Here is a 24,195-nt window from a genome sequence, read left to right on the forward strand (position 1 = left end):
ACAGCGGGGGGGGGTCTGTGACTCTCCTCCCACCCCCCCCCCAAGTGACAAGGCACAACTTCCCCCCCCCCCGCCCCAGTTCGAGTTGGTTGCGCCCACTCCCCCCCCCCCCCCGATTTTATTTATTTGTGTAATTTATTTATTTGGGGGGGGGGGGTCCTAAAATTGGGGCGGGGGTCCCAAAATTGGGCTGGGCCCCCCCCAAAAATGTGGCAGGAAGGGGGAGCTCCCCCCACACCCCCCCCCAAAAAAACCCCCCCCCCAAAAAGGGTCTGTAAATGTTGTAAAATTGGGGGGGTTTTGGGGGGGAGGGGGGAAATGAGGGGAACCCCCCCAAAATGGTGCTGGGGGGGGGAGGGGTCAGGACCACCCCCCAAATTCCCCCTTGGTGGGTGGGGGGGCGAGGGGGGGGTCAGGACCACCCCCCAAATTCCCCCACACCCCCCGGGGGGGGGTGTGTGTTGTATATGGGGTGAATTTGGGGTGGATTTGGGGTGAATTCGGGGGTTTTTGGGGAGGGGGGGGCTGTATATTTTCTATAGGGGAGGGGGGGATATGGGGGACCCCCCTGGATGGTGCTGGGGTGGGGGGCGGACCCCCAAAATCCCCTCAACCCCCCCCAAAAAGGGGCTGTACATTGTATATGGGGTGTACATAGGGGGCTGTGCATTTTGGGGGGGGTCCTGTCCAATTTTGGGGTGTCCTGTATAATTTTGGGGGGTGTCCTGTACATTTTTAGGGGGCTCCTGTACAATTTTGGGGGGGTCCTGTACATTTTTAGGGGGGGTCCTGTCCAATTTTGGGGGGGTTCTGTACATTTTTGGGAGGGTCTTGTACATTTTGGGGGGGGTTCTGTACATTTTTTGGGGGGGTCTTGTACATTTTGGGGGGGGTCTGTACATTTTAGGGCAATCCTGTACATTTTTAGGGGGGTCCTGTCCAATTTTGGGGGGGTTCTGTACATTTTTGGGGGGTCCTGTACATTTTTTAGGGTGGGCTGTAAATTTTGGGGGGGGTCCTGTACAATTTTGGGGGGGTCCTGTAAATTTTTGGGGCAGTCCTGTCCAATTTTGGGGGGGGTCCTGTACATTTTTAGGGGGGCCTTGTACATTTTTGGGGGGTCCTGTACATTTTTTAGGGCGGGCTGTACAATTTTTGGGGGGTCCTGTACATTTTAGGGGAGCCTTGTACATTTTTTGGGGGGGGTCCTGTACATTTTTTGGGGTGGGTTGTACATTTTGGGGGGGGTCCTGTACAATTTTGGGGGGGTTCTGTACAATTTTGGGGGGGTTCTGTACATTTTTGGGGGGGTTCTGTACATTTTTGGGGGGGTTTGGGGTGTACACGGTCGGTGCCATTTTTGTACCTTTGTTTGCAATAAAATCCATTTCGAGAGGGGAGCGTTTGGGGCGATTTGAGGGGATTTGGGGCATCTGTCGGATTTGGGGGGGTCTGTAGGATTTGGGGGGAGTTTTAGGGGATCTGGGGGGGGATCGGTGGGGTTTGGGGGAGTCTGTAGGATTGAGGAGGTCCTATAGGATTTGGGGGGGCCTATAGGGTGTGGGGGTGTCTATAGGATTTGGGGGTGCTTATGGGGTTTGGGGGGAGGTTTTAGGGGATCTGGGGTGTCTATAGGATCTGGGGGGGTCTATAGGATTTGGGGATGTCTGTAGGATCTGGGGGGGGGTCTATAGGATCTGGGGGGGGGTCTATAGGATCTGGGGGGTTTGTAGGATCAGGGGGATCTCTAGGATTTGGGAAGGTCTCTAGGATCTGGGGGGGATCTATAGGATTGGGGGCGTCTATAGGATTTGGGGGGTCTGTAGGATCTGGAGGGGTCTATAGGATCTGGGGGGATCTATGGGATGTAGGGGGATCTATAGGATTTGGGGGGTGTCTATAGGATTTGGGGGGGTCTATAGGATTTGGGGGGGGTTCTATGGGGTTTAGGAGGCCTATAGGGTTTGGGGGTGTCCTATAGGATCTGGGGGTGTCTATAAGATTTGGAAGGTCCTATAGGATTTGGAGAGGTCTATAGGATTTGGGGGGGTCTATAGGAGCTGGGGGGATCTATAGGATTTGGGGGGGATCTCTAGGATCTGGGGGGGGTCTATGGGGTTTGGGGGGTCTATGGGATTTGGGGGATCTCTAGGATCTGGGGGGGTTCTATGGGGTTTGGGGGGTCTATGGGGTTTAGGGGGTCTATAGGATTTGGGGGATGTCTAGGATCTGGGGGGGTTCTATGGGGTTTGGGGGGGATCTATAGGATTTGGGGGGTCTGTAGGGTTTGGGGGGGGTCTATAGGATTTGGTGGGGGGCTCCATGGGGTTTAGGGGCTCTGTAGGGTTTTGGATGGCCTGTAGGATTTTTGGGGGGGGTGGGGGCAGAGGAGGGGGATATCTACAACATTTGGAAATCCTCAAAACTTTGGGATCCCTTGGGAATCCCCCCCCCCCTCCCCCTTTCCCTCCCCCATTCCAACCCCCAAAATCAGCCGGGGTTTTGGGTTTTTTTGTTGGTTTTTTTTGTTGTTTTTTTTTCTAGGAAAACCTTTATTAACCCCACTCCCCCCTCCGGGTGGGTTTGGGGCAAACCCCCCCCACGCCACCCCAAAACCCCTCCCCGATTTGGGGTCCCCCTCAGCGGGGGGGTCCCAGGCACTCCACCATCCCCTGGCCCCGAACGCCGTCGAAGAAGAAGAAGTTGTTGTGGGGGGGGGTCCCGCTGGGACAGGGCCTGGGGGGAGGAGGAAAGGGGGACACGGGGGATTTAGGGACACCCCCAAATCCCCCCCAAATCCCCCCCGGAACCCCCCAAATCCGTACCTTGACCACCTCCTGGCCCAGCACGCCCCCGACCACGGCGCACACCGGGGCCATCTCCGAGAAGCAGAAGCTGGGAGGGGGGAAAAAAGAAGGGGGGGGGGCAGGGAGGGATTGAACTGGAAAATCCCCAAAATGGGGGGGATTCAACCCCAAAAAAAAAAAATTGGGGGGTGGGTTACCCTAAAAAAAGCCCAAGGGTTTATCCCCAAAAGGAGCGATGGAAAAGCCGGAGGTTTCACCCCAAAAAAAGGTTCTTAAAAGCCCGAGGTTTCACCCCAAAAAATGAGGGCAGGGCGCCCTAAAACCCCGAGGTTTCACCCCAAAAAAGCTTCTTAAAATAGTGAGGTTTTGCTCTCCTAAAAGGCTCCTAAAACCCCGAGGTTTCACCCCAAAAGAGCTTCTTAAAATAGTGAGGTTTTGCCCCCCTAAAAGGCTCCTAAAATCCCGAGGTTTCACCACAAAAAATTTCTTAAAATACTGAGGTTTTGCTCTCCTAAAAAGCTCCTAAAACCCCGAGGTTTCACCCCAAAACAGCTTCTTAAAATAGTGGGGTTTTGCCCCCCTAAAAGGCTCCTAAAACCCCGAGGTTTCACCCCAAAAAAGCTCGTTAAAATAATGAGGTTTTGTCTCCTAAAGGGCTCTTTAAACCCCGAGGTTTCACCCCAAAAAAGCTCGTTAAAATAATGACGTTTTGTCTCCTAAAGGGCTCTTTAAACCCCGAGGTTTCACCCCAAAAAGGCTTCTTAAAATAGTGAGGTTTTGCCTCCTAAAGGGCTCTTTAAACCCCGAGGTTTCACCCCAAAAAAGCTTAAAATAATGAGGTTTTGCCTCCTTAAAAAGTTCCTAAAACCCCGAGGTTTCACCCCAAGAAAGATTCATAAAATAGTGAGGTTTTGCCCCCCTAAAAGGCTCCTAAAACCCCGAGGTTTTCCCCCAAAAGAGCTTCATAAAACCCCAAATTTCACCCCGAAAGGCCCCGGTGGTGACACAAACCCCCCCTGGGGACATTCCCACCATTCCCACGGCGACATTCTGGGGACAGGGGAGTTCCAGGGGGATCCGGTGACACCACAAGGACACAGAGGGGGGACAAAACCCCCTGGATGTCCCCAAAATCCCAGACAGGGACACAGAACCCCCCTGGATGTCCCCAAAATCCCAGACAGGGACACAGAACCCCCCTGGGTGTCCCCAAAATCCCAGACAGGGACACAGAACCCCCCTGGATGTCCCCAAAATCCCAGACAGGGACACAGAACCCCCCTGGATGTCCCCAAAATCCCAGACAGGGACACAGAACCCCCTGGGTGTCCCCAAAATCCCAGACAGGGACACAGAACCCCCTGGGTGCCCCCAAAATCCCAGACAGGGACACAGAACCCCCCTGGATGCCCCGGGAAGGGACACAGAACCCCCTGGGTGTCCCCAAAATCCCAGACAGGGACACAGAACCCCCCTGGATGCCCCCAGGAAGGGACACAGAACCCCCCTGGATGTCCCCAAAATCCCAGACAGGGACACAAAACCCCCCTGGGTGTCCCCAAAATCCCAGAGAGGGACACAGAACCCCCCTGGATGTCCCCAGGAAGGGACACAGAACCCCCCTGGATGTCCCCAAAATCCCAGACAGGGACACAGAACCCCCCTGGATGCCCCAGGAAGGGACACAGAACCCCCTGGGTGCCCCCAAAATCCCAGACAGGGACACAGAACCCCCCTGGGTGTCCCCAAAATCCCAGACAGGGACACAGAACCCCCCTGGGTGTCCCCAGGGAGGGACACAGAACCCCCCTGGATGTCCCCAAGGCCCCAGACAGGGACACAGAACCCCCCTGGGTGACCCCAAGGAGGGACACAGAACCCCCTGGGTGTCCCCAAAATCCCAGACAGGGACACAGAACCCCCCTGGATGCCCCAGGAAGGGACACAGAACCCCCTGGGTGTCCCCAAAATCCCAGACAGGGACACAGAACCCCCCTGGATGCCCCAGGAAGGGACACAGAACCCCCTGGGTGTCCCCAAAATCCCAGACAGGGACACAGAACCCCCCTGGATGTCCCCAAGGCCCCAGACAGGGACACAGAACCCCCCTGGGTGTCCCCAAAATCCCAGACAGGGACACAGAACCCCCCTGGATGCCCCAGGAAGGGACACAGAACCCCCTGGATGTCCCCAAGGCCCCAGACAGGGACACAGAACCCCCCTGGGTGTCCCCAAAATCCCAGACAGGGACACAGAACCCCCCTGGATGTCCCCAGGGAGGGACACAGAACCCCCCTGGATGTCCCCAAGGCCCCAGACAGGGACACAGAACCCCCCTGGATGCCCCAGGAAGGGACACAGAACCCCCTGGATGCCCCAGGAAGGGACACAGAACCCCCTGGATGTCCCCAAGGCCCCAGACAGGGACACAGAACCCCCCTGGGTGTCCCCAAAATCCCGGACAGGGACACAGAACCCCCCTGGATGTCCCCAGGGAGGGACACAGAACCCCCTGGATGTCCCCAAGGCCTTGGGCTGGCCCTGCCTGGCTCCAGTGTCCCCAGGGTGTCCCCAGGGTGTCCCCAGGGTGTCCCCAGGGTGCCCCCTGACCTGTGGAAGTGCTCCGGCAGCAGCTGGCAGCCCACGCCCAGCGCCTCCAGCACCTCCCGGCGCAGCCGCAGCAGCCGCTCCGAGTCCTCGGCGCCGCTCCGGGGGGACGGGTCCCGGCCGGTCTCGGTGCGGAAACGCAGCAGCACTGCGGGGACATGGGGGGACACGGTGGGACACGGGGGGACATGGGGGGGACACGGTGGGACATGGGGGGACATGGGGGGGACACGGGGGGACACGGCACGGGGGACACGGTGGGGACATGGGGGGACATGGGGGGACATGGGGGGGACACGGTGGGACACGGCACGGGGGACACGGTGGGGACACGGGGGGACATGGGGGGACACGGTGGGACATGGGGGGGACACGGGGGGACACGGCACAGGGGACACGGGGGGACATGGGGGGACATGGGGGGACATGGGGGGGACACGGTGGGGACACGGCACAGGGGACACGGCACGGGGGACACGGTGGGGACACGGGGGGACACGGTGGGACATGGGGGGGACACGGGGGGACACGGCACAGGGGACACGGGGGGACATGGGGGGACATGGGGGGACATGGGGGGGACACGGTGGGACACGGCACAGGGGACACGGTGGGGACACGGGGGGACATGGGGGGACACGGTGGGACATGGGGGGGACACGGGGACAGCACGAGGGACACGGGGACAGCACGGGGGGACACAGGGGGGACACGGGGGGACACGGTGGGGACACGGCACAGGGGACATGGGGGGACATGGTGGGACATGGCACAGGGGACACGGCACAGGGGACATGGGGGGACACAGTGGGGACACGAGGGGGACACAGGGGGACACGGTGGGACACAGTGGGACACGGGAACAGCATGAGAGACACGGTGGGGACATGGGGGGACATGGGGGGGACACAGGGGGACACGGTGGGACACGGTGGGACACGGTGGGACACGGGAACAGCACGAGGGACATGGTGGGGACATGGGGGGGACAGGGCGGGGACACAGGGACAGCACAGGGGACACGGGGGGGACACGGGGACAGCACAGGGGACGTGGTGGGGACACGGTGGGACACGAGGGGGACACGGGGGGACACGGGGACAGCACAGGGGACACAGGGGGAACATGGGGGGACACAGGGGGACATGGCAGGGACACGGGGGGGACACGGGGACAGCACGGGTGACACGGTGGGGACACAGGGACAGCACAGGGGACAGCATGGGGACATCACCACAGGGACAGGGGACACATGGACAGGACAGGGGACACCATGGGGACACAGGGACAGGGGACAGCATGGAGACACAGGGACAGGGGACACAGGGACAGGACAGGGGACACAGGGACAGGACAGGGCCACCCCAGGGAGGGGACACAGGGACAGGACAGGGGACACCATGGGGACACAGGGACAGGACAGGGCCACCCCAGGGAGGGGACACAGGGACAGGGGACACAGGGACAGGACAGGGGACACCATGGGGACACAGGGACAGGACAGGGGACACAGGGACAGGGGACACAGGGACGGGACACCATGGGGACACAGGGACAGGGGACACAGGGACAGGGGACACAGGGACAGGACAGGGGACACAGGGACAGGGGACACAGGGACAGGACAGGGGACACCATGGGGACACAGGGACAGGACAGGGGACACAGGGACAGGGGACACAGGGACGGGACAGGGGACACCATGGGGACACAGGGACAGGGGACACAGGGACAGGGGACACAGGGACAGGACAGGGGACACAGGGACAGGACAGGGCCACCCCGGGGAGGGGACATTTAGGGGCCCACAACACCCGAGCTCTTCCCGCTTATCCCCAGATTCCCGCCGGGAATTCCAACTCCCCCGCTGGAAAAATCAATAAAAAACCCCTGAAAAGCCCCCCCCAAAAAAAAACCCCAAAAAGTGGAAATGGGGCCGTTTTAGGATTTTTTTTCCTAAGGAAAAGGCTCGGGAATTCACCTTGGAGCAGGAAGTAGTCGGGGGCCGTGCGTCGCAGCGCCGCCGTCGCCTTCTCCCCGCGCCACTCCACGGCCAGGGCGTCCCGCAGCGGGCAGAATTCCAGGCGCTGGGAATTCCGGGGGAAAAACGCGGGATTTTGGGTGTTTGGAAAGGACAGAATGTCCCTGGGCAGGCAGAATTCCAGGGGATGGGAATTCCGGGGGAAAAACGCGGGATTTTGGGGGTGGGAAAGGACAGAATGTCCCTGGGCAGGCAGAATTCCAGGGGATGGGAATTCCGGGGGAAAAACGCGGGATTTTGGGTGTTTGGAAAGGACAGAATGTCCCTGGGCAGGCAGAATTCCAGGGGATGGGAATTCCGGGGGAAAAACGCGGGATTTTGGGTGTTTGGAAAGGACAGAATGTCCCTGGGCAGGCAGAATTCCAGGGGATGGGAATTCCGGGGGAAAAACGCGGGATTTTGGGGGTGGGAAAGGACAGAATGTCCCTGGGCAGGCAGAATTCCAGGGGATGGGAATTCCGGGGGAAAAACGCGGGATTTTGGGTGTTTGGAAAGGACAGAATGTCCCTGGGCAGGCAGAATTCCAGGGGATGGGAAGTCCGGGGGAAAAACGCGGGATTTTGGGTGTTTGGAAAGGACAGAATGTCCCTGGGCAGGCAGAATTCCAGGGGATGGGAATTCCGGGGGAAAAACGCGGGATTTTGGGTGTTTCGAAAGGACAGAATGTCCCTGGGCAGGCAGAATTCCAGGGGATGGGAATTCTGGGGGAAAAACGCGGGATTTTGGGGATGAAGGGAAGGAAAAGAGCGGGGCTGGCTCAGGATTCCTGTGGGAATCTTGGGATGTGCCCCCAATTAAAGGCGTTTAAGGAAACGTTAATTAACGCTCAGGGTGGGAATTTGGGAGGAGGATCCGCTGGGGATCTTTGGGAATGAGATCCTGGGGAATCCTGGGGATCCCGAGGCGGGGAGTTGGGAGTTTTCCGGGTTCCACAGGGACAGGGAAATGGGAATTCTCCCAATTCCGTGGGGTCGGGGATTGGGGAATTCCCGGGGCCAAGGCGCAGCCCCAGCCCCATCCCGTGGGCTCTGGCATCCCAAAAGCGCATCCCGAGGAATTCCCGGGATCAGCTGCTCCCCCCGTGGCATTCCCGGGACATTCCCGTCCCCTGGGACGTTCCCAGCCCGATTCCGAGCACCCCAGGAATCCCAAAGGAATCCCAAAGACATCCCAAAGGAATCCCAAAGGAATCCCAAAGGCACCCAAAAGAATCCCAAAGGCACCCAAAGGAATCCCAAAGGAATCCCAAATGCATCCCAAAATCCCGGGGGTTTCCGCTGAGCCCGGGAAATTCCGGCTGGGAGGGGACAGGGAGGGGTTGGGGACACCGGGGAGGGCTCGGGGCCACCCCAAAAGGGCTCAGGGCCACCCCAAAAGGGCTCGGGGCAACCTAAAAGGGGCTCAGGGCCACCTAAAAGGGACTCGGGGCCACCTAAGAGGACTCGGGGCAACCTAAAAGGGACTCGGGGCCACCTAAAAGGGACTCGGGGCCACCTAAGAGGGCTCGGGGCCACCTAAGAGGGACTCGGGGCCACCTAAAAGGGACTCGGGGCCACCTAAAAGGGGCTCAGGGCCACCCCAAAAACCCTCAGAGACACCCAAAAGGGCACAGGGCCACCTAGAAGGGGCTCAGGACCACCTAAAAGGGATTTGGGGCCATCTAAAAGGGGCTCAGGGCCACCCCAAAAAGCCTCAGGGCCACCCCAAAAGGGCTCAGGGCCACCTAAGAGGGACTCGGGGCCACCTAAAAGGGGCTCAGGGCCACCCCAAAAGGGCTCAGGGCCATTGGGGCCATTTTGGGAGGTCTATCCCAGGTTTTCGGGGTCTATCCCGGGATTTTGGGGTCTATCCCGGGGTTTTTGGGGTCCATCTCAGGACTTTGGGGTCTATCCCAGGATTTTAGGAGGTCTATCCCAGGTTTTTGGGAGGTCTATCCCAGGTTTTTGGGGTCTATCCCGGGATTTTGGGGTCTATCCCGGGGTTTTTGGGGTCCAACTCAGGACTTTGGGGTCTATCCCAGGATTTTAGGAGGTCTATCCCGGGTTTTTGGGGTCTATCCCGGGTTTTTGGGCTCTATCCCAGGATTTTGGGGTCTATCCCAGGATTTTAGGAGGTCTATCCCAGGTTTTTGGGGGGTCTATCCCGGGATTTTGGGGTCTATCCCGGGATTTTGGGGTCTATCCCGGGGTTTTTGGGGTCTATCTCAGGACTTTGGGGTCTATCCCAGGATTTTAGGAGGTCTATCCCGGGTTTTTGGGGTCTATCCCAGGATTTTGGGCTCTATCCCGGGATTTTGGGGTCTATCCCGGGTTTTTGGGGTCTATCCTGGGATTTTGGGCTCTATCCCAGGATTTTGGGCTCTATCCCGGGATTTTGGGCTCTATCCCAGGATTTTGGGGTCTATCCCGGGATTTTGGGGTCTATCCCAGGTTTTTGGGGTCTATCCCAGGATTTTGGGCTCTATCCCGGGTTTTTGGGATCTATCCCAGGATTTTGGGCTCTATCCCAGGATTTTGGGGTCTGTCCCGGATTTTTGGGGTCTATCTCAGGTTTTTGGGGTCTATCCCGGGATTTTGGGGTCTCTCCCTGGATTTTGGGCTCTATCCCAGGTTTTTGGGCTCTATCCCAGGATTTTGGGCTCTATCCCGGGTTTTTGGGATCTATCCCAGGATTTTGGGCTCTATCCCAGGATTTTGGGGTCTGTCCCGGATTTTTGGGGTCTATCTCAGGTTTTTGGGGTCTATCCCGGGATTTTGGGGTCTATCTCAGGACTTTGGGGTCTATCCCAGGATTTTAGGAGGTCTATCCCGGGTTTTTGGGGTCTATCCCGGGATTTTGGGCTCTATCCCAGGACTTTGGGGTCTATCCCAGGATTTTGGGCTCTATCCCAAGTTTTTGGGGTCTATCCTGGGATTTTGGGGTCTATCCCAGGTTTTTGGGGTCTATCCTGGGATTTTGGGGTCTATCCCGGGTTTCTGCGGTCTATCCCAGGATTTTAGGAGGTCTATCCCGGGATTTTGGGATCTATCCCAGGATTTTGGGCTCTATCCCAGGATTTTGGGCTCTATCCCGGGTTTTTGGGGTCTATCCCAGGATTTTGGGCTCTATCCCAGGTTTTTGGGGTCTATCCCAGGATTTTGGGCTCTATCCCGGGTTTTTGGGCTCTATCCCAGGTTTTTGGGGTCTATCCCAGGATTTTAGGAGGTCTATCCCAGGATTTTGGGCTCTATCCCGGATTTTTGGGGTCTATCTCAGGTTTTTGGGGTCTATCCCGGGATTTTGGGGGTCTATCTCAGGACTTTGGGGTCTATCCCAGGATTTTAGGAGGTCTATCCTGGGTTTTTGGGCTCTATCCCAGGACTTTGGGGTCTATCCCGGGATTTTGGGGTCTATCCCAGGATTCTGGGCTCTATCCCAGGATTTTGGGGTCCTATCCCCCCCCAAATCCCCCCGGCGCTGGCCCCACTGACCTTTTTGACCATGGTGGTCTCGGCCGGCTCCAGCCGGGCCCGTTTGGCCTCGGGTCCGTCCTCCACGCCCGCGCTCGCCTTGGCCACCTTGGGCTTCTCCCTGAGGGCAGGAAAAGCCGGGAATGAGGCCAGGAAATGCCCCAAAATCCCGGGATTTCGGGGCGTTTCCCGCCCCCAGACTCACTCCACGAACTCGTGGTCGCCCAGGTCAGCGAACATGTAGCCGTGGTAGCCAAAGACGTCGCCGGTGAAGAACTTGATGCCGTTCTTGTGGCAGATCTGGTTGATCCTCACCATGGATTCCCGGGAGCAGCAGGTGAGGCACACCTGGAGGGGAAATTCGGGATCTTATCCCTGGGTCCGGGGGGGTTTTGGGGGGGAAAAGGTTCCTGGGGCAGCGGGAAGAGCGGGATGGGGTTGGTTGTTCTTCCTTCCTGTCATAGCTGGGAGTTCTTCCCAAAAATGGGGGGATTCTGCCCCAAAATGGGGCAGAATGGGGAGATTCTGCCCCAAAATGGGGAGATTCCGCCCCAAAATGGGGAGATTCCGCCCCAAAATGGGGAGATTCCGCCCCAAAATGGGGGGATTCTGCCCCAAAATGAGGCAATTCTTCCCCAAAATGGGGCAATTCCTCCCCAAAATGAGGCAATTCTTCCCCAAAAGGGGGTGATTCTGCCCCAAAATGGGGCAACTCCTTCCCAAAATGGGGCAATTCCTCCCCAAAATGAGGCAATTCTTCCCCAAAATGGGGTGATTCTGCCCCAAAATCAGGCAATTCTTCCCAAAAATGGGGCAATTCTTCCCCAAAATGGGGTGATTCTGCCCCAAAATCAGGCAATTCTTCCCCAAAATGGGGCAATTCTTCCCCAAAATGAGACAATTCCTCTCCAAAATGGGGCGATTCTGCCACAAAATGAGGCAATTCTTCCCCAAAATGGGGCGATTCTGCCCCAAAATGGAGCAATTCTTCCCCAAAATGGAGCAATTCTTCCCCAAAATGAGGCAATTCTTCCCCAAAATGAGGCAATTCTTCCCCAAAATGGGGCGATTCCTCCCAAAATGAGACAATTCCTCTCCAAAATGGGACAATCCTGCTCCCAAGAGGGGCAGTTTTATCTCAGAATGGGATAAACCTGGCTCAAAACGGGATCATTCCATCCCAAATGGGGCAATTCATCCCAAGATGGGACAATTCCCTGCAATATTGGCACGATTTGGTCCCAAAATGGGCGAATCCTACCCCAAAATGGGAGAATCCCGCCCCAAAATGGGAGAATTCTGCCCCAAAATGGGATGATCCCACCCCAGAACGGGAAAATCCTGCTCCAACACAGGATGGTCCCACTCAAAACTGCAACATTCCCACCCAAAACGGGGGTAATTCTGCCCCAAAATGGCACAATCCTATCCCAGAACGGGATAATCCCGCCCCAAAATGCGACAACCACACCCCAGAACGGGATAATCCCACCCCAAACCGGGAAATCCTGGCCCAAACCGGGACAATCCCGCCCCAAACTGGGAAATCCCGCCCAAAACCGGGACAATCCCACCCCAAACCGGGACAATCCCACCCCAAACCAGGAAATCCCACCCAAAACCGGGACAATCCCACCTACAACCGGGACAATCCCACCCCAAACCGGGACAATCCCGCCCAAAACCGGGAAATCCTGCCCAAAACCGGGACAATCCCACCTACAACCGGGACAATCCCGCCCCAAACCGGGACAATCCCGCCCCAAACCGGGACAATCCCACCCCAAACCGGGACAATCCCGCCCCAAACCGGGACAATCCCGCCCCAAACCGGGACAATCCCGCCCCAAACCGGGACAATCCTGCCCAAAACCGGGAAATCCTGCCCCAAACCGGGACAATCCCGCCCCAAACTGGGAAATCCCGCCCAAAACCGGGACAATCCCGCCCAAAACCGGGACAATCCCACCCCAAACCGGGACAATCCCACCCAAAAACGGGACAATCCCGCCCCAAACTGGGAAATCCCGCCCAAAACCGGGACAATCCCGCCCAAAACCGGGACAATCCCACCCCAAACCGGGAAATCCTGCCCCAAAAACGGGACAATCCCGCCCCAAACTGGGAAATCCCGCCCAAAACCGGGACAATCCCGCCCCAAACCGGGACAATCCCGCCCAAAACCGGGACAATCCCGCCTAAAACCGGGACAATCCCGCCCAAAACCGGGACAATCCCGCCCCAAACCGGGACAATCCCGCCCCAAACCGGGACAATCCCGCCCAAACTGGGACAATCCCGCCCAAAACCGGGACAATCCCACTCAAAACCGGGACAATCCCACCCCAAACCGGGACAATCCCGCCCAAAACCGGGACAATCCCGCCCAAAACTGGGACAATCCCGCCCAAAACTGGGACAATCCCGCCCAAAACCGGGACAATCCCGCCTAAAACCGGGACAATTCCGCCCAAAACCGGGACAATCCCACCCAAAACCGGGACAATCCCGCCCAAACTGGGACAATCCCGCCCAAAACCGGGACAATCCCGCCCAAACTGGGACAATCCCGCCCAAAACCGGGACAATCCCACCTAAAACCGGGACAATCCCACCCAAAACCGGGACAATCCCGCCTAAAACTGGGACAATCCCGCCCCAAACCGGGACAATCCCACCCAAAACCGGGACAATCCCACCCAAAACCGGGACAATCCCGCCCAAACTGGGACAATCCCGCCCAAAACCGGGACAATCCCACCCCAAACCGGGACAATCCCGCCCCAACCCGGGATTTTGGGAATGCCCGTGGCTACCGCGTCGAACTGGGTGAAGAACTCCTGGGATTTGCTCTCGACGCTCTCGGGGTCGGCCTTGACGTCCACCATGGGGTTGAGGTTCTGCGCCCGCTCCAGCGAGGCCTCGGCGCGGTTCCGGCCCAGGGAGCCCACGGGGATCAGGAACTGGGCTCGGCTGTCCTCCGGGGACACCTGGGGGACAGCGGGATCGGCATTCCCGGGGCTTGGCAATGAGGGGAAACCCCGTCCCCTCCTCCCCTCGACCCTGGGGGGTGAAGGTAATAAAATTCCCCAATTTTGGGGCTATTCCTGAGGGGAGGAAGAAATGGGGGATTGGGATTAAATCCCAAAATGGGACCATACAAAGCTCTCTCCCCTCATCTGTGAGGGTCCAGCAGGGTGAGACCCCAGCCAGGATGAGGCTGTGCCCAGGTGTGTGCCCAGGTGTGTGCCCAGGTGTGTGCTCAGGTGTGTCCCCCCTCTCCTGTGAGGGTCCAGCAGGGTGAGACCCTGACCCCGGCCAGGATGAGGCTGTGCCCAGGTGTGTGCCCAGGTGTGTGCCCCCCTCACCTGTGAGGGTCCAGCAGGGTGAGGCCCTCACCCCAGCCAGGATGAGGCTGTGCCCAGGTGTGTGTCCAGGTGTGTGCCCAGGTGTGTGCCCAGGTGTGTGCCCCCCTCACCTGTTGGTGGTCCAGCAGGGTGAGACCCTGACCCCGGCCAGGATGAGGCTGTGCCCAGGTGTGTGCCCAGGTGTGTGCCCCCCTCACCTGTGAGGGTCCAGCAGGGTGAGGCCCTCACCCCAGCCAGGATGAGGCTGTGCCCAGGTGTGTGTCCAGGTGTGTGCCCAGGTGTGTGCCCAGGTGTGTGCCCCCCTCACCTGTTGGTGGTCCAGCAGGGTGAGACCCTGACCCCGGCCAGGATGAGGCTGTGCCCAGGTGTGTGCCCAGGTGTGTGCCCCCCTCACCTGTTGGTGGTCCAGCAGGGTGAGACCCTGACCCCGGCCAGGATGAGGCTGTGCCCAGGTGTGTGCCCAGGTGTGCGCCCAGGTGCCACCCAGGTGTGTGCCCAGGTGTGTGCCCAGGTGTGTCCCCCCCCTCACCTGTTGGTGGTCCAGCAGGGTGAGGCCTCTGACCCCGGCCAGGATGAGGCTGTGCCCAGGTGTGTGCCCAGGTGTGTGCTCAGGTGTGTCCCCCCTCTCCTGTGAGGGTCCAGCAGGGTGAGACCCTGACCCCGGCCAGGATGAGGCTGTGCCCAGGTGTGTGCCCAGGTGTGTGCCCAGGTATGTGCCCAGGTGCCACCCAGGTGTGTGCCCAGGTGTGTGCCCAGGTGTGCGCCCAGGTGCCACCCAGGTGTGTGCCCAGGTGTGTGCCCAGGTGTGTCCCCCCCCTCACCTGTTGGTGGTCCAGCAGGGTGAGGCCTCTGACCCCGGCCAGGATGAGGTTTTTGGCCACCTCGGCCCCCAGCCCCCGCAGCCCCACCAGCAGCACCCGTGACGCCCGTAACCTGCGGAGGGGGGGGAAGAATCGCGGGAAAAGGGCTCGGGAACGGGGAATGAGAACCCCAAAGGGGCTGGAGCGGCCCCGCGAGGGGATAAACCCTAAAGAATGAGAATATAGAACCCCCCGGACCCCTATAGAGACATCCTTAACCCCTATATGCGGACCCCACCCCCCCCAAGGCTAAATGACGACCCTCAAGAGCTGCCATAGAACCTCTTTAAAGCTTCTATAAAGTTCCTTTAATTCCTATAGAGCTTCTCCATCCCCTATAGGGCCCCCCAAAGCCCATATAGGAACCCCCCAGCTCCTATAAGCCCCCCTGGCTCCTATAGGGTGCCTTCGCAGCTCCTACAGGGAGCCCCTAAACCCCTACACAGCCCACCCTACCCCTATAGGGCCCCTCCAGACCCCTGTAGGGATCCCTCCCGGCTCCTATATGGAACCCCCACGCCCCTTCAGAACCCCTCCAGACCCCTATAGGAGCCCCCGAAGCCCATCTAGGTTCCCCCCAGAACCCCCCAGCCCCACCGACCGTTTCTGGGCCTCGAGCCCCCAGAGCCGGATCTGCCGGTCGTACTGGGCCGCCTCCTCCTCGCTGATGCCGCCAGGGCCGGACTCGTCCTTCTCCACCATCGCGGCGGTCCCTGAGACCCCCTCAGGGTCCCTCACGACCCCTCAAAGCCCCTCAGACCTCTCAAACCTCTCAAGGCCCCTCTCGGCACCTCAGAGCTCCTCACGGTCCATCAAAGCCCCTCACGACCCCTCAAAGCCCCTCACGACCCCCCCAGACCCCTCACGGTCCCTCAGTCGCCTCACAACGCCCCCTGGCGGCCCGCGCAAACCCCCGCGCAGCGCCCGCCGCCGCTCCACACATCCCTCCGGGCGGGGGGGGTCGCACCGAATCCACTCCCGGTGCTCGCGGCCCCTCAGGAGAAAACAACGCCCAGAGGTTTCTTCTTCCGCCGTTTCACGCCGGTGTGACGGCGTGAGGCCGAGGTCACGGGTTTTGGGGGCCTCCCCGTGCGCCGTGTGGCACAGCCCGTGTTGTTTCCCCCCCCCCCCCCACCCCGAGCTGAGATGGACTCGTCCTCCGCTCTTTGAGGGCGTTCCCGCCATCGACTTCGTCAATCTCCGTCAACCTCATTGGGGGAATCTTCGGAAACGTTCCGAGCGCGCCTTCGGAGGCGTTCGGAAGTCTTCGGAACCCGCGAGACGACTTCGGCGGCGTTCCGGGAGCTTTGGAGAAGTTGGCGGAAATCCCATGATTTCCCCGTCCCAAAGAAACCAAGTGGCCAAACCGATGCAAAAATCCCGTCAATAATCAGAAAAATAGGGCTTTGGGTTGTTTGTTTTTTTGGTGTTTTTTTTTTTTTTTTTCTCTCCTGGTTTTATAAAATCTAGGCTGTTTTTTCCAAGTCACAGGAAGATCCCTAACTCACTTCCCGCTCCTCCCACTTTCCGCACGTTTTCCTTTCAACTCAGGAAATTCGCGACATTTTGGGGGTTTGGGCTGTTTTTTGGTGTTTTGTTTTTTTTTTTGCTGAGCGACATTTGGATGTGGAGAAACATCCCGTGACCCGCGGAAAATTCCCTGACCTGAGCTGAACTCCAGGTGGGAAGAGGATTTTTGGCGAACATCGAGTCCAGTCATCACCGTGGTTTTGGGAGAGGTTTTGGGTTGGGAAAAAGCAATCCGTGAGGGGGAAAGGGTCCAAAATCTCCTAATAAAATTTTCTCCCCGCAAAATTTTGCTCTAAAATTCTTCTTATGCAAATTTCCACGTTGGGAGGCTTTCGGAAGCATTCGGAGAACTTCGGCAGCATTCGGAGGGAATTCGGAGAGAATCCGGAGAGCTTTGGAGGCGCTCGGAAACGCTCGGAATCAACCGGAAAAGCCCGACGAGCTCTTCGTACGTCCCCGCCACCATTCGGCACCCTCCGAAGCGGCGGCGCTCGGGTGTTTCCGGCTGCGCTCGGGTGTTTCCGGCGGCCGCCGGGGCGCTGCCTCAGGGCGGGCGCCATTTTGTGTGTCCGCCCGCGGAGCGCGGGGCGCGGGCGGAGGAGCCGCCGGGCCGAGCCCCCCGCGCCGTTCAGTGACTGTGCCCCACGTTCTCCACCCCCTGCCCGTTGCCCATGGCCGTGGAGAGCCCGAGTGTCCCCCCCGCCGCCGCCGCCTCCCCCCCCAGCCCGCACTGCACCCCCCCTTCTCCGTCCTGCCACGGCAGCTGCAGCCTCCCCCGGCCGCCGCCGCCGCTCCAAGGCCACCATCACGGCCCGGACGAAAGGTCCAGTAACCGCCTCTCCCGAGCGCCTTCTCTGTGTGGCTGGGGGTCGGTCCGGCGCGCCGGACCAGGTTTGGGGAGGGGGCGGCGGGAGGGAAGGGGGAGGGGAGGGGGGGGCAGGCAGGGCCCAGGGGCTGAGGGGGGGCGGCCTGTGGGGAGGGGGCTCGGGGGGCTCTGAGGAGGACGAGGAGGCGGGTGAGGAAGGGCCAGAGGGGGAGCTGGGGGAGGCCCGGGAGGCTCTGAGGAGGAGGGTGAGGAAGGGCCTGAGGGGGATCGGGGGGGGGGGGGGCGGCTGTGAGGAAGGGCCAGAGGGGGATTTGGTGGGGGGGGGGGGGGTCCTGAGGAGGAGGAGGAAGGGCCTGAGGGGGATTTGAGGAGGAGGAGGGTGAGGAAGGGCCAGAAGGGGATTCCGGGGAGGCCCGGGAGGTTCTGAGGAGAAGGAGGAAGGAGGGGTGGGGGGGGGGGGGGTCCCGGTGTGGGGAGGGGGCTCGGGGAGCCCTGAGGAGGAAGGGCCAGAGGGGGATTTTGGGGGGGACTCGCGGGGGTCTGAGGAGGACGAGGAAGAAGAGGAAGGGGGGGGGTGTGGGGAGCGGGCTCGGGGAGCTCTGAGGAGGAGGAGGAGGAGGAAGGACCAGAAGGGAATTGGAGTGGGGGGGGGGGGAAGGTGGGAGGAAGAGGAGGAGGAGGAAGAAGAGGGGCGGCCCTTGTGGGGAGGGGGCTCAGGGGGTCCTGAGGAAGAGGAGAGACCAGAGAGAGATTTTGGGAGGGGATTCGGAGGTGCTCAGCAGGAGGAGAAGGAAGGGCCAGAGGAGGATTTGGGGGTCTGGGGTCCTGAGGAGGAGGAGGAGGAGGAGGAGGAGGGGATGAGGGCAGTGCAGGCCCCGGGGGGTGTGAGGGGGTTTGGGGGAATTTTGGGGGGGGGGATTTGAGGGTTGGGACAGGAGTGAGGGGCTCAAGGATGATCCCTGGGGGGGGGGGATTTAGGTCCTTTTTGGGGGGCTCTTGAGGTGCTGGGCGGGGGGGGTTCAGCTTCTCTTTTGGGGGTTTTAGGCTAAAACTCCTCTTTTGGGGGGGGTCTCGAGGTTTGGGGGAGGGTTTAGCCCCCCTTTTGGGGGATTTAAATCCTTTTTGGGGGGAAGTTTAGGTTTAGGCTCCTCTTTGGGGCCTTTAATTTCTGGGGGGGGCTCTAGTTCTTTTGGGGCAGGTTTAGCTCTTTTTTGGGGGGTTTAGCCCCTCTTTTGAGGGTTTAACTCCTCTTCTGGGCAGATTTAGGTGCTGGGGGGTTTTAGTCCCTTTTGGGGTGGGGGTTTAGCCCCTCTTTTGGGGGGGGGTGGTTCTTAATAAGTTCTTTATTCCCTTCTTAAAATCCCATTTGTGTCCTCCTTAAAATCAGCCCAAAAGTTGGGATCAGGAAGTTTGGGGGTCCCTGGGTGGGATTTTGGGGTGTGGTCCCCCTTCCCCATAGGGACAGGTTCACCTGTAGTGCTTAAAATGTTCCCAAAATCTCCAAATCTGCCCCCAAAATGCCCTTTTTCCCTTCTTTTTCTGCCCCCCTCCCCGCCATAACTCGGAGCCTGTGTTCCCACTTTTTTTTTTCCTTGTAGTTCAATCCAAATAATGTGAAAAAATCCCAGGAAAAAAGGTAAAATCAGGGAGGTTTGGGGTGTGTTCCTAGGAAAAAAGGTAACTCCAGGGAGTTTTGGGGTATTTTTAGGGGGAAAAAATTTAATTAAGGGAATTTTGGGGTATTTTTAGGAGGGAAAAAAAGTAAATCCTGGGAGTTTGAGGGAGTTGTTGGGGAAAGAAGGGAATTAAAGGAACTTTTTGGGTATTTTTAGGAGAAAAAAAAGGTAAATCCTGGGAGTTTGGGGATATTTTTAGGGAAAAAAGGTGAATTAAGGGAGCTTTTGGGGATATTTTTAGGGAAGAAAAGGTAAATCCTGGGAGTTTGGGGTATTTTTAGGGGAAGAGAGGTAAATCCTGGGAGTTTTGGGTATTTTTTGGGGAAAAAAGGTGAATTAAAGGAATTTTGGGGATATTTTTAGAGGAAAAAAGGTAAATCCTGGGAGTTGGGGGTATTTTTAGGGGAAAAACAGTAAATTAAGGGAAATTTTGAGGATATTTTTAGGGGAAAAAAGGTAAATCCTGGGAGTTGGGGATATTTTTTAGGGGAAAAAAGTAAATTAAAGGAGTTTTTGGGGATATTTTTAGAGAAAAAAAGGTAAATTCTGGGAGTTGGGAATATTTTTAGGCGAAAAAAAGGTAAATTAAGAGAGCTTTTGGGTATTTTTTGGGGAAAAAAGGTGAATTAAGGGAACTTTGGGGGATGTTTTTAGGGAAAAGAGGTAAATTAAGGAAGTTTTTGGGGATATTTAGGGAAGAAAAGGTAAATCCTGGGAGTTTGGGGTATTTTTGAGGAAAAAAATGTAAATCTTGGGAGTTTTGGGGGGATATTCTTAGGGGAAAAAAGGTAAATCCTGGGAGTTTGGGGATATTTTTAGGGGAAAAAAGGTAAATTAAGGGAGGTTTGGGAATATTTTTAGGGAAGAAAAGGTAAATCCTGGGAGGTGGGGATATTTTTAGGAAAAAAGAAGGTAAATCCTGGGAGTTTTGGGTATTTTTTGGAAAAAGAAAGGTAAATCCTTGGAGTTGGGGGTATTTTTAGGGGAAAAAAAGGTAAATTAAGAAAGTTTTTGGGGATATTTAGGGAAGAAAAGGTAAATCCTGGGAGTTTGGGGATATTTTTAGGGGAAAAAAGGTAAATCCTGGGGAAAAAAGGTAAATTCAGGGAGTTTTGGGGGATATTTAGGGAAAAAAAGGTAAATCCTGGGAGTTGGGGATATTTTTAGGAACAAAAAAGGTAAATCCTGGGAGTTTGGGGTATTTTTAGGAAGAAAAAGGCAAATTAAGGGAGGTTTGGGAATATTTTTAGGGAAGAAAAGGTAAATCCTAGGAGTTGGGGATATTTTTAGGAAAAAAGAAGGTAAATCCTGGGAGTTTTGGGTATTTTTAGGGGAGAAAAAGGTAAATTAAGAAAGTTTTTGGGGATATTTAGGGAAGAAAAGGTAAATCTTGGGAGTTTGGGGATATTTTTAGGGGAAAAAAGGTAAATCCTGGGGAAAAAAGGTAAATTCAGGGAGTTTGGGGGGATATTTAGGGAAAAAAAGGTAAATCCTGGGAGCTGGGGATATTTTTAGGAAAAAAGAAGGTAAATCCTGGGAGTTTGGGGATATTTAGGGAAAAAAGGTAAATCCTGGGAGTTTGGGGATATTTTTAGGGAAAAAAAAGGCGAATTAAGGGAGGTTTGGGAATATTCCTAAAGAAAAAGGCGAATCCAGGGAATTTCGGTTCCTCTCCCTGTGGGCTCGGGGTGGGAAATGAGTGGAAAATGTGGAATTTGGGGATTTTTTTGGGTGCCTTTTCCCATCCCCAGCCCCCGGCCCCTGGCGATCCCCGAGCTCGGTGTAAAGTCGGTGTAAAGTCGGTGTAAAATCCGTGTAAGCCACCCCCGTGTGTGTCCCAAGCAAGCAGAAACCCCCCCGAAATAAGTCACAAAAGCACACAATTCCCAGAAAAAGAGAGAAAAAAAAAAAAAAAAAAAAGTGCAAAAGTTTGGTGGAAATCACTGGGAAAAAAAAACCCCAAAAAACAAAAAAAAAAAAATCCCCAAAAAACAAAAACCCCAAAAAACCAAAAAAACTCTCCCAAAAAAAAAAAAAATCCCCCAAAAAAGGGGACATTTCCAGGTGAAACAGCCCCGGAATTCCACCTGGGAATGGGGTTTTGTACAGAAAATGTCAACAAAACCAAAAAAAGTCCAAAAGTTTGGTGGAAATCACTGGGGAAAAAACAAAAAACAAACCCAAAAAACAAACAAAAAAAAACCCACAAGAAACCAAAAAAAACCCCAAAAAACCTCAGAAAAAAACCCCAAAAAAACCAGAAAAAAAAATAAGCCAAAAAAAACAACAACAAAAAAAAAACAAACAAAAAAGGGGACATTTCCAGGTGAAACAGCCCCAGAATTCCACCTGGGAACGGGGTTTTGTACAGAAAACCACAACAAAAAAACCCCAAAAAAGTCCTAAAGTTTGGTGGAAATCACTGGGGAAAAACAAAAAACCAAAAAAAAACCGAACAAAAAACCACAAAAACCCCCCCAAAAAAACCGTCAAAAAAAACCCCCCAAAAAACAGAAAAAAAACCAAAAAAACCACCAAAAACCAAAAAAATAAAACCCAAAAAAGGGGACATTTCCAGGTGAAACAGCCCCGGAATTCCACCTGGGAATGGGGTTTTGTACAGAAAATGTCAACAAAACCAAAAAAAGTTCAAAAGTTTGGTGGAAATCACTGGGGAAAAAAAATGAGAAAAACAAAACAAACAAACAAAAAAAAACCAAAAAAACCCCCCCAAAAACCCTCAACCCCCCCCCCCCCAAAAAACAACAACAAAAGAAAACCCACAAAAAAAAACCAAACTAGAAAAAAATAACCCAAAAAAGGGACATTTCCAGGTGAAACAGCCCCGGAATTCCACCCAGGAACGGGGTTTTGTACAGAAAACCACAACAAAAAAAACCCAAAAAAGTCCAAAAGTTTGGTGGAAATCACTGGGGGAAAAAAAACCAAAAAAAACTCCCAAAAAAGAAAACAAACCCTAAAAAAATCCAAACACCCCCCCCCAAAAAAACCCAAAGAAAACAAAAAAAAACCCAACCCCCCCAAAAAACAAAAGAAAAACCAAAAAACCCCCCCAAAAACCCCAAAAAAACCCCAAAAACTCCAAAAAACCCTCAAAAAACCAGAAAAAACCAAAAAACCCCCAAAAAACCCAAAAAAAAACCCCCAAAAACCCCAAAAAAACAAAAAACCCAAAAAAAACCCAGAAAAAGCCCCGAAAAAAACAAAAAAAAAACCAAAAAAGCCCCCCTAAAAACCAAAAAAAAAACCAAAAAAGAACCCCCCAAAACCCCAAAAGAAACCCAAAAAAAAACCAAAAAAACCCCCCAAAAAACCAAAAAAAACCAAAAACAAACAAAAAAAACCAAACAAAAAAACAAAACCCCCCAAAAAACCAAAAAAACTTCCCAAAAAAACCAAAAAACCCCTCCCAAAAAAAAAACCAAAAAAAAACCAAAAAATCCCTTAAAACCCCCCCCCCAAAAAACCCCCCAAAAAATCCCCAAAAAAACCCCCAAAACCCCCCAAAAAAGTGTGAAAATGATGGAAAAAAAGAAAGCCCAAAGGTGCTGCAAAGCCCCTCAGTGCCCCCCCAGCCCCCCGGAATCCCCGGAATCCCCGGAATTCCCGGAATTCCGCCCCTTTCCCACCCAGGAATTGCAATTCCCGGCCATTTCTGCCCCCTCCCCCCCCCCCTTCCCCTCCCCCCCCCGGTTCTCTGCTCAAACACGAGTTGGGTTTGCTCCTTTTTCCCTTTTATAGCCCAAAAAAAACCCCAGGAAAAGTTAAATCCGGGAGTTTCACCCCCCGGGACGCTGATTAGGGAGGGCTCATTAAGGGGTTAATTAATTCCAGAGGGGTTTTTCCACACCAATCCCCCCCGGGAGTGCTTGGGATCCCCTTTTTCCTGCTGCTTTTTTTCCTTGTTTTCCCCAAAAATGGGGATTTTGGGGTCAGAACCGGGGATTTGTGGGATTATCCCGAATATTTGGGGTTGGGTGTGAGGATTTTCCTGGATTTTCGCGTTTCTGCCTCAAATTTCCCCCTCTGGATCTTGGGATAAATCCCAGAGGTTTTGGGGGTTTTTTTTGAAGGGAAGAGAGGGAAAAGGGAAGGGGAAGGGAATGGAGGAGGAAAAACGGGGGAAGGAAAGGAAGGAGGAGGAAAAAGAGGGGGAAAAATGAGAGGGAAAGGGAATTGTGAGAGAAAAGGGGGGAAAAGAGGGAAAAGAGGGGGAAAAAGGGAATTGTGAGAGAAAAGGAGGAAAAAGGGAATTGTGAGAGAAAAGGAGGAAAAAGGGGGAAAAGGAGGAAAAAGGGAATTGTGAGGGAAAAGGGGGGAAAAGGAAATTGTGAGAGAAAAGGGGGGAAAAGAGGGAAAAGAGGAGGAAAAAGGGAATTGTGAGGGAAAAGGAGGAAAAAGGGGGAAAAGGAGGAAAAAGGGAATTGTGAGGGAAAAGGGGGGAAAAAGGGGGGAAAGGAGGAAAAAGGGAATTGTGAGAGAAAAGGGGAAAAGAGGGAAAAGAGAAGGAAAAAGGGAATTGTGAGGGAAAAGGGGGGGAAAAGAGGGAAAAGAGGAAGAAAAAAGGGAATTGTGAGAGAAAAGAGGGGAAAAAAGAGGGAAAAGAGGAAGAAAAAAGGGAATTGTGAGAGAAAAGAGGAAGAAAAAGGGAATTGTGAGAGAAAAGAGGAGGAAAAGGGAATTCTGAGGGAAAAGGGGCGGGAAAAAGGGGGAAAAGGGAATTGTGAGAGCAAAGGAGGGGGAAAAGAGGGAAAAGAGAAGAAAAACGGAATTGTGAGAGAAAAGGGGGGAAAAAGGGGGAAAAGGAGGAAAACGAATTGAGAGAAAAGGGGGAAAAAGGGAATTGTGAGAGAAAAGGAGGGGGGGAAAGAGGGAAAAGAGGGGAAAAAAGGGAATTGTGAGACAAAAGGAGGGAAAAAAGAGAGGGAAAAGGAGGAAAAAGGGAATTCTGAGAGAAAAGGAGGGGAAAAGAGGAGGAAAAAGGGAATTGTGAGAGAAAAGGGGGGAAAA

General features: G+C 55.4%; 2 protein-coding genes across 2 annotated transcripts in view; one reads left to right on the forward strand and one right to left on the reverse strand.

Annotated features, from left to right (window-relative positions):
* Window positions 1-2,564: 2,564 nt before the first annotated feature.
* Window positions 2,565-15,985, reverse strand: LOC138100482 (SUMO-activating enzyme subunit 1-like). Its single transcript, XM_068998328.1, is given in 10 exon segments — window positions 2,565-2,717; window positions 2,719-2,736; window positions 2,826-2,895; window positions 5,418-5,562; window positions 7,396-7,501; window positions 10,926-11,025; window positions 11,110-11,252; window positions 13,721-13,894; window positions 15,094-15,205; window positions 15,734-15,985. Coding segments are annotated over 10 exon segments (1,047 nt in total). The 5' UTR covers window positions 15,835-15,985; the 3' UTR covers window positions 2,565-2,639.
* Window positions 15,986-17,333: 1,348 nt separating this feature from the next.
* Window positions 17,334-24,195, forward strand: part of LOC138100455 (zinc finger CCCH domain-containing protein 4-like) — a 35,699-nt gene continuing 28,837 nt past the window's right edge. The window contains 1 exon segment of the mRNA XM_068998295.1: window positions 17,334-17,485. Coding sequence (XP_068854396.1) covers window positions 17,334-17,485 — 152 coding nt within the window.

This window comes from Aphelocoma coerulescens, chromosome 34 (genome assembly GCF_041296385.1).
Source record: "Aphelocoma coerulescens isolate FSJ_1873_10779 chromosome 34, UR_Acoe_1.0, whole genome shotgun sequence".
In the NCBI taxonomy this organism is placed as follows: domain Eukaryota; kingdom Metazoa; phylum Chordata; class Aves; order Passeriformes; family Corvidae; genus Aphelocoma; species Aphelocoma coerulescens.